Genomic DNA, 9,863 nt, shown 5'->3' on the forward strand with positions numbered 1-9,863 from the left:
TTCCCTTTTCTTGGTTGAACGATTCTGAATCGCAGGATGGTATGCAGATAAACTAACTGCCTATCTATAAAGTCTTTCAGCTACTAAGCTGTATCTATCACTCTTAATTCTTCTCTTTCTGACTGTGAATATTTTTTCTCCGATTTCTTAAAAAATCCATAAGCAAAAGCAATTCTGAACCATCTGGCATTTCGTGCGCAATGACTACTCCAACTCCTACATGAGAAGTATTACACACAGATTTCAGTGTCAAATCTGATCTGTGATTTTGAGAAATCTCGGCGAAGGTAATTCGCCTTTTATTCCTTGGGGTGCTTCCCTGCAGTCGGAAGACTAGTTTCACGAAACATCTTTACCTGATGAATGATGACGTCGATGTGCGAGATTGGATGAATTAGGAATGAATCTTCTATAGAAAGTAACGAGACTTAACATTTTCTGGAGATGAAACTTGAAATTGAACATATCAAAAGTGCTGTTTAATGCGTTCTAGTACTGTCTCTATTTTGATGTGTTCTGTTACACAAATTTCTTCAATTAATATATCAACAAAACAAGTTGTTCCTGACATTTCATTTGTTGATTTAAAGCTGGACTACTTGCAACTCCATATGGCAGGGCTTCTCAACTGGCGGCCCGTGGTCCCAGGCTCTATTTCATGGTAAATGGAACACGTGATAATGGTCCGTGTTAATAAAGAGATAGGTGACATTAGCACATACGCTGGAGTACAAAAGTCTTATATAACAAACAAACTGAATCGTTGCCAGACCTTCTTTTTCATAAGAGAGTGGTACTGTACAGTCAGAACTATGGCAGACGGTAGCGAACTTTGAAATAGTTGCAGTGGTCCCTCAAAAAGCAAAATGCAAAACATGAAAAAGAAATGAACTTGTTTCATACAGTGAAAATGTAATCTTTCGTTAATATTCTCATTTCATAGTTCATTACTAATGCTAAGTTACGAAAAAAGGGATAGATAGTCACTTATCATCACCAGTACTAATTTATTCATATAAAAACTGATCACGTTAAAAGACACGTTTGTGTTGCCCTCTGAAAAGGTTGGCTCAGTTTTCAGTTATTATTATTATATTTAGCAGACTTTTTTGTTTATTATTCAATGCTTGGTTGAGAGAGAGTGAGTGAGAGAGAGTGAGTGAGTGAGAGAGAGAGAGAGAGAGAGAGAGAGAGAGAGAGAGAGAGAGAGAGAGAGAGAGAGAGAGAGAGAGAGAGAGAGAGAGAGAGAGAGAGAGAGAGAGAGGGGGGGGGGCAGAGTCAGAGAGGAAATGGGTTATACTTAAACCAAAACATAATACCTTATACTCTACTAATATACTATATTATATATTTTAAAGCAAAAAAAGAAAAAAAAAATGGAGAGCAATCAATTACTAATCATTAATGTTACCTGTCTGAGTATGCAGTTACCGTTGTCAGTTTAGCTTAATTACTTGTAACCAATCTAAAACACATGATGTTCGTCACTTGCCTGCGACAATTGATATATTCATATCTCTGTATGTTTCACCCAGTTATTGAACCTGGACTATAGCTCAACCTAAAAATAATATTCTGGGAACATGACTCTATCTTCAAGTTTGTTCCTCCTGTGACATTATAGAGAAAACAACTGCTTTCTCTCTCTCTCTCTCACTCTCTCTCTCTCTCTGTCACACACACACACAAACACACACACACAGACACAAGCGTCTTTAATTCACGAAAGGTAAATATATTTTTTGGGCTTAGAGGCTTTCGCTTATAAGTGCATTTGAACATTATGAATAAGGTTTGCAGACGGAAAGTCAGGTTGTGGCATTAGTTGGCATTAGTTAAGTCCACAGACGGCAGCGGCCATTTGAGTGATGTCACCAGAAAGAGCAGGCAAAGCTAACGAATTAGGAGGGGCTCTCAAGTTATTGAGTAAAGATGGACTAGCTGTAGTTCAGTAGAGGAAAAGTTAGGTGAAATGTAACTCAACATGCTAGAGCTGGGTCAGCTGTAATGAAACTGATAATATTTTCCTTCACTTTTTCAATCCCTTACACCTAACCTGAACTCACCAATACTCACCATTCCGATGATCAAAAAGACGACATTCCTAACACAGTGACACGAGCATAGACTGGCTCTGTATAAAGGACGCACGTTAGACTAAATCCTAATCCTTCGCCAGGGTTCCCTCACTTCAAATCAGACTGCAGCGCTCCAGACCAGATCTACTGCGCCGACGGTAACTTCTGCATTTCCGTGTCGTGGCTTTGTGACCGTGACATCGACTGCCACGACCGGTCTGATGAGGCCAACTGTTCGTCCGTACAGTAAGTGAGCCACACTGTGCCCTGGCCTGATATACTGTGATAATTATTCATTGATTTTGCATTATAACACATTTTTTCAGGATTACTTCATATACGTGGGAATGGTATTGAGTGACTAATAACATCATACATAGTAGTTGATTGTAATGAACTTGCAAGAATCATAAATGATATTCATTTATTGCAGAAACGTCAACTCTCAATGACAAATAACTCGCCAGAGCATAATAAATCCTCCACGTTAAAATAAAATACTTTAAATTCCGCATGCTAAAAGAGTGTCCTTTCCGCAGCACGTGTGACCCGTCGCACCACCGCTGCGGGGACGGCCACTGCATCTTCATCACGTGGGTTTGCGACTCGGAGCCGGACTGCGCCGATGGATCAGACGAGTTGCACTGCGGTGAGTTGGGATTTTCTTGCTCCTGCTGCATCAGTGGCAGCTTTTATTGCTCATGGGCATCATTAGCTGTGTTTGCATACTCCTGCAAAAATGCCAGAAAATGTTTCCCGCCGTAACTTGAGAGGTCCTTTTAACTACATGGCCTAAAATCCCAATCCTTATTTCTTTTAAGCTTTCAATATCATGAACGTAAATGTGGTATTTGTTTTAGGAATAACACGAGATTATCCCGACGAGGCTTAGGGAAACGGGGAGCGGTGTTATTGAAAGATAATGCATAAAAAATATTCTATGATTGATTGACCTTCTGCTAAATGCATTCTGTTCACTGTAGCCTAAGTAATAAATCGCTGCTAATTATACAAAAATGCACCAAAAATGTGCTTCTTGAAGCAGATTAGGGTATATGTGACATTGCCCAGGAACCGGATCAGCATCGCCTGCTGTATAGATTGCACAGAAAGACAATTTATAATGGAGGCAAAACACAAAATTTGCAGTTTCTGCTCTGGAAAAAATGTTCATTAGTTTAAAGTTTGCTTGGATTGACCAGAGGCTTATAATAATGCAGCTATGAATTTTAGGGATACATATAATGAATAATTTAATACAATTAATTGAGCTTCGAGACTGAACACACTCTGTCAAAAGATATCAAGATGGGATGCAGAAGAAGGTTCAATACATGAAATGTTGAGAAAGGTTTCATGAAAATGATCAGTTTGGCAGGACAAACTGGTCGATGTTTCTTGCAGTGGCATGGGGCAAGGTCAAAAATTGTTTTCTCAAAATATATATACTATGAGTTACTGATTAGAAACCCTAGACTCTGAATAGGGTGATCATGCAGATTCAACTAAAAGCACCAAATTTATCCCGGCTTTAGGATAGGCTATAGTATTTCATTTCTTTTAGCGAGTGGTTAGATAGAAGGAGGGAAAGGGGGATAGAGAGGGGGAGGAAGTGAGAGAGGGTGGGAGAGGGTGAGAGAGGGTGAGAGGGTGAGAGGGTGAGAGGGAGAGAGGGGAGGGGGAGAGGGGACGACTGGAAGAGAATGAAAGAGGGAGGGAGAAGGATAAGGAATGAAAAGGAGGAGGAACTATGAAAAGAAATCACTAACAAACCAACAAACGAAAAGCACAAGAATCCAACACCGCTAAGATAACAAACCAATTGATTTGAAGTATATAACTAAAGTAACGTTGACGGGGAGAGAAAAGCAGCTAATAATGATGGTGTTCCAGGGATGGTTATCTTATTCTCTTTGATAAAGCGCATGGATGGTGGGGGTAGGGGAGGGGGGGTGGAGGAGTAGGAGGCGAAGATGACAGCGACTACTGGATGCCATACCGGACATCACCTGCAGATCCTCCACTGCGGTTGTGTCAAATCTTGTCCTGTCAATGGCAACTATAGTAGAGTTAGAGTCCACTGCATCAGACTGTGCAAGTGTGAAGGTGGATGCATAAACAATGACTTTGATGACGATGAGGATGTTGAAAATGATGGTTATTGCACATTAATTCTTCTTATACTTCAATTTTGATTTTGATAACACTGGTGAATTGCGTTTTGTTTATTTTGAGGTTTGCACTACACTGCATTTTTTTTTCACTACGCAGGACAGTATAACTGTGACTGTCTATACATAAACAATGACTGTGATGAAAATGATGGTGATGTAACATAATTGCAGTTATATATCATTTTATCGAGAAATAAGTATTTCTGGAGTTATTAAAAAACAGTAATCATGGAATTATTTTTGTTTTTAATTACAGGCTTGTTTATGCAGAAGCTATTATAGTTACTAGAAAGACACTTTTATTTCCAATTTTCCTTTTCGTATTCATTTTATTTTTACATGCGATGCATCATTCTGGTGAAAAAAAAGTTGGAAACTAACTTCTGCAAGTTTCCCCCCTCCCAAATAAGAAAGCCACAGTAAGAGCTCTCTAAAAATCGGAATAGTATATTATAGGCTACGCCTCGGTCAAATTTGGTGCTTTTAGATGAATCTGCACAACCGAGACCCTAAGTTCCCTGTCAGTGGAAATGCTAAGGGTCGTCTTGGGGGTTGCTGTAATACACAGTAAAAAACGCTTAGTCATGTAATTTCTGTTTTTTATTTATTTATTTATTTTTTTATTTTTTATTTTTTTTTTTTTTGGGGGGGGGGTGAATGCCCTTCCTCTCTTCAATTTCTTCTCGATTTTTTGGAAGAACTGAAAGACCCATTACCTGAGAATGTATGAGGTTCCTCATTGTGCCAGGCCCTCTCGCCACCGGCCAAGAGGCTTCTTGATTTGGAGAAGTACACAGAAAGTACAATGAGGACTTTCACTAATACACGTATTCTCATTTTCCTTTAGACATGTACTTGCAGCAATACGGCTGTAAATGATTATGAAATTTAGTTACCCGAATATCAAAGGAAAGTGTTAATTTACGCCAAAATTGTCTATTTTGTGAAATTGGCACTTTTATCAGCTAAGATATTTTTCATATGCGAATTTTTTTTTTTACAACATTTGAAATGGAATAATAAGAACCAGAATTTTTAAAATACTTTTTTCACAATACGGTATATGTATGTAAAATGGATTTAGGGAATTTTGGCCCAATATTGTGAATTTTCTGTCTCATTGTACGGAGTTGTCGTTTTGAGCTTGTGGGAACACTCAGCGTAGAGGCGGTATCCCTGTCTGCGCGATATTCAAGGCGGCTTATGTTTGCCATCTGACAGGCTTTATTAATGTAACAGAAATATTCCACTTTTATGAGAGGATAAAAGGCAACTTTATTATATTTTCATATTTATATACTTTCGTTAACAAATACGAAAGAAGTAAGTATATTCTCATTTAGCGCAAAGAGGTAGATTTACATTAACTAAGACTGCAAGAAACTGAGTTTTTAATCATGCTACTAATTCATTTTACTAGCCAATGACTGTGGACATTGCTATTAATGTTTGATAGAATTCTACTGAGGCCTCGTTGGTTACCTTTGCTGAAGCTACTTTCAGTCGACTAAGATTCTGTTTATATCTTAAGATTCTAAGAGAGAGAAAGAGAGAAAAAAGCACCCATACCTAAGTTCTAGATTTCTTGGGAAATTGAGTCGATGTCCATATCCAAGAGGCACGTACTTTTCTCTGCACTTTTCTGGTGGTGACTTCAGGAGGAGTTATATGTGCATATAAGGTTCATGAATCATCGACCAAACACATATCTCGTTTTCGTGTCCATACTTTTGGCGTTTAAGCTACGGTTAAACTGCCCATAGATTTCGTTGGAATCCAATGATTATCAGTGGCTTGGAGCCCACCCACCCATCCGTTTTGGTCACACTACGAAAAGAACCATCGGCCCAGTCCACTGGATCGCGGCATCAAAACAAATCGTGACCGCAGTCCTTTATCAGTAGTTTGCGATGGATCCTGCGCTCATCTCCCTCACTCTTGCTACACTTACGTGTATCCTCAAGTATAGAGAATATAAAAAGAGCAAGAAAAGTAGAAAGAGACTATGGATGAAACCATGGCTACAGAAAAAATACCGAAGTGTGTATCACAAGTTAATTCAAGGGTAATTGCTTCCGAATTCCACATTCTTATAGACATATGACGACGTTCTTCCTCTTCGAAAAGGATGCGCGCTTGTTTATGGTCGTCAGTCAAATGAGGATACAAGATATTTTGCATTGTTTTTGTTTTATTTTTTAAAATAATTCATATAAGTATATATGATAATTTACTATTATAATTATTCATTATAGATTATTAATATATATAATAGTAATAATGCATAAATATATAATTAGACTAATGCCATGTATACTATAGACTCTCAACGATTATGATTTTTCCATTGCTCCACCGATGGACGATGGGGTGCCCATCGCTTCGGACGAGTGGACAAAAAACCAGTGGAATGAACCCATCGATGGGCAAATCCCACTCAAAATGATTGGATTTGATGAATCGATGGGCAGAGTAACCACGCCTTTAGGAAGAGTAGAGGAATGGGTCTTTAGAGACATGCTTGCATATTAGTTCTCGATTGTCATGATTCTATTCACTTTCAAATTCTGTGCATCGTCATGATCAAATCTTCATTGCAATTAGCATTATTATTAATGAGTTTTATTGATTTTGAAGCATTGATTTTTCCGGTACTTTTTGTATTTGAATTTCTGAATCAGTTCCATTGAGTAGCCACTGGCATTGTCTGTACAACTTCGCCATCACTGCGCCGGTATTAGTAGTCAGGCAATTCCTATGGAGCTGCTATGATCTAGTTGGACAATCCTTTGGTTGGGCCCGCGGCCGAATGGTTCGAATCCTTGTCAAGAAGGGTAGACATGCATCTGCATGAATATCAGGTCTGATATAATCTGATTAGTTATTTATTCTTATTTTTTCTGTTCTTAGTAATCGCAATCTCACTCTTTATTTGGAGTTTCGCCTTGGTTTTAAACTAGCTGTAAGCAACTGCCAAAAGCTTTGTTTCTACCTCCGTGTATTCATCCTCCCTCGCTCTCTCTTGCAGCGAAAGCGACCGACCACACGTGTCGGCCTGACCAGATCACGTGCGCTGTGGATGGTCGCTGCGTCATGGAACACTACGCATGCGACGGCGAGAACGACTGCGGCGACTGGTCGGACGAACGCAACTGCAACAGCACGTCCTGCAACCCAAATGATTTCAGGTTAGGCCAAGGGCTTATGAGGCACGGAATCGGGGAAAATCGGGGCACTAAAGGGACATAACACAACATTGAATTGCCATGAGAGCTAAGAGTATGAGCACATTGATATAATTTGGGCAGTGAAGCAAGCAGGATTGCCGCATACGATGGGGGTTTGGAAGGCAGTGAGTTTGTAATGCCGGTGAACATGGTGGGCACATTTAGAAGAAGCCAAACAGATGTTTCTGTAGCGTCCATCAAATCACTATTTAGATAAACATTCCTACATTTCCAAATTGCCGCTTTCATGCTGGACTTCAGTTGTACTAGGCTTCTTAATAACTTCAATCATGGGAGATTAGGGTAAGAAGATAATTCAGCGTGCTGAGGACAGTGGAAACAATGTAGAAAAGTGACAGAAGGGTAAAGCAAAACGACCACCTGATACATTGTCTTTTATAGTAACATCTTCGACAATGAGGATTTGTGTTAAGACTTTATAGAAGTGACTGCAGATCCTCCAGCGAGCAATCTTGACCTCTGCCTCATCCTCAGGTGTCGAGGAGGCGCCTGCATCGACTTCCACTGGGTGTGCGACGGCTCCGAGGACTGCGACGGGGGCGAGGACGAGGACAACTGCCCCGACCCGACCGACGAGCTGGGCCCTTTCATCACGGTCAGTCGGGAGGGAGTCGGCGGGGGGGGGGGGGGGGGCCGCGAGAGACTGTGGGATGTTATGGTCATGCTCGCAGCTACTCTTTGCCACAGCTTTGTGCGAAAGATGGAGTTTAATACCTCTTGTCAGTGATTAAATTTTAGTCATCACTCTTATGATGAAGTTTACCATATTCAAGCAGCAGCAGTAGTTTTTCTAGTTTGAACCTTATATAATCTTAAACAAAATATCGTAGTAGTGCAGCATAAAATAGTCCTTCCAACTGGCAACAACCATCGATGAGCCAAACCATTATCTCACTAAGCATTTAACTATATCCTACACAAAATTGCAGGTGATCGGCATTTAAGTTTTGCATGAGGTCAACAGTCCTTTCTTACTGGTAGCCAAAATGACTTAGTTAATAATGGTATACTTGTATTGGAAGAACTATAATCGTCTTCATCTTGTGTAAATGACAGATGGGGCAGCGATAACACGCACGCACACACTCACACACATACACACACACACACACACACACACACAGAACAGATAAAACCCACTTCCATCCTGATTTCGGATTCACGTAGTAATCCAGACGACACACACTGGCGACGCCCGAAGCCTCCCTTCGCCAGGAAGCTCCGCATTGTCTTGAAAGTAGTTCCTCTGCCCCAACAGAGCCAGGAGTGCCCCGAGGGCCACATCTACTGCCCTCCGAGATGCGTGTCTCCGGATTGGCAGTGCGACGGCCACAACGACTGCCCGAACGGAGAGGACGAAGCACACTGCGAGATCACGTGCGCCACGGAAGAGTTCACGTGCTCGTCCGCCATGTGCATACCCTGGAGCTATGTGTGTGACGGACGCCACCAGTGTCTGCATGGTGACGGTAAGTGCGCTGGTAGCAGTGCTATAATATTTAGCTTTATTTGATGATTTTAGTACACATTCGGCAAATTTTGGGCAGGTTAGCATAGTTTTAGTTTTGTTCAGAAGTCGGCATAATTAATGCATCATTTTTAGATATTTAGCATAATCTTTGTATATCAAGATTCCTATATTCTGATTAATTGTGATTGGTATTGTTTTTCTATCATTTTATTAACTCACCAGAGTCCCTCAGTTTGGTGCACAACCGCCCTTGTCACCAAAACATAACATTCGAGGGCTGATTCTAACGCAGAACGTGTTAAAATTTTACTCAGATTTGTTGTCTATTCAGAAGAGATGTAAAATCCTGAAGAAAAGGATTTATAATTGTTCCGTGGGTAAACGGTTTCGTTTATTTCATATAGGCTCTATTCATTAATTGATGTTACTTTTTTTAATGCTATCATGAAGTGACAAGATTTACTTTATGTTTTATTTACTGTTCCATGTTTAGATTGAAAAGGCGAAAAGGTGCCCTATTGATAACAGGATTCGAAAACCACCCACAGCGTCAGAATAAACTCTGAGCTATTTCCTTTGGCCTCGCAGACGAGTCGAAGTGCCAGACCACCGAGTGCGTAGACCAAGGGTGCTCCGACGCCTGCAGCTACAACGGGGAAACGTGTCTCTGCGACCCCGGCTTCACGCTCGCCGAAGACAATGTCACGTGAGTACCCCGTGCACGGCTCTTTGTTTTTGAGCTCTTTATCCTTTTATCTTGCCATTTGTGTTGCACAGGTATGCACGCGAGGGGGGTGGTAACGTTGCAGGGCTTGAAGTTCGACTGATTTCCGAGATTCTTCATTTATCTACAAGTTGTTTTATGAAAAGATTTTATATACATACTATGGCG

General features: G+C 40.6%; 1 protein-coding gene across 1 annotated transcript in view; it reads left to right on the forward strand.

Annotated features, from left to right (window-relative positions):
* The first annotated feature begins 509 nt into the window (after positions 1-509).
* Lrp4 (LDL receptor related protein 4) overlaps positions 510-9,863 on the forward strand; it is a 104,895-nt gene continuing 95,541 nt past the window's right edge. Inside the window, exons 1-7 of the mRNA XM_086535805.1 lie at positions 510-661; positions 2,145-2,324; positions 2,618-2,727; positions 7,281-7,440; positions 7,975-8,095; positions 8,759-8,969; positions 9,560-9,677. Of these exons, the coding sequence (XP_086391931.1) occupies positions 510-661; positions 2,145-2,324; positions 2,618-2,727; positions 7,281-7,440; positions 7,975-8,095; positions 8,759-8,969; positions 9,560-9,677 (1,052 nt within the window). The remainder of the gene's footprint in view (positions 662-2,144; positions 2,325-2,617; positions 2,728-7,280; positions 7,441-7,974; positions 8,096-8,758; positions 8,970-9,559; positions 9,678-9,863) is intronic.

This window comes from Penaeus japonicus, unplaced genomic scaffold (assembly GCF_977035675.1).
Source record: "Penaeus japonicus unplaced genomic scaffold, GWHDUDI00000001_assembly GWHDUDI00000004, whole genome shotgun sequence".
In the NCBI taxonomy this organism is placed as follows: Eukaryota; Metazoa; Arthropoda; class Malacostraca; order Decapoda; family Penaeidae; genus Penaeus; species Penaeus japonicus.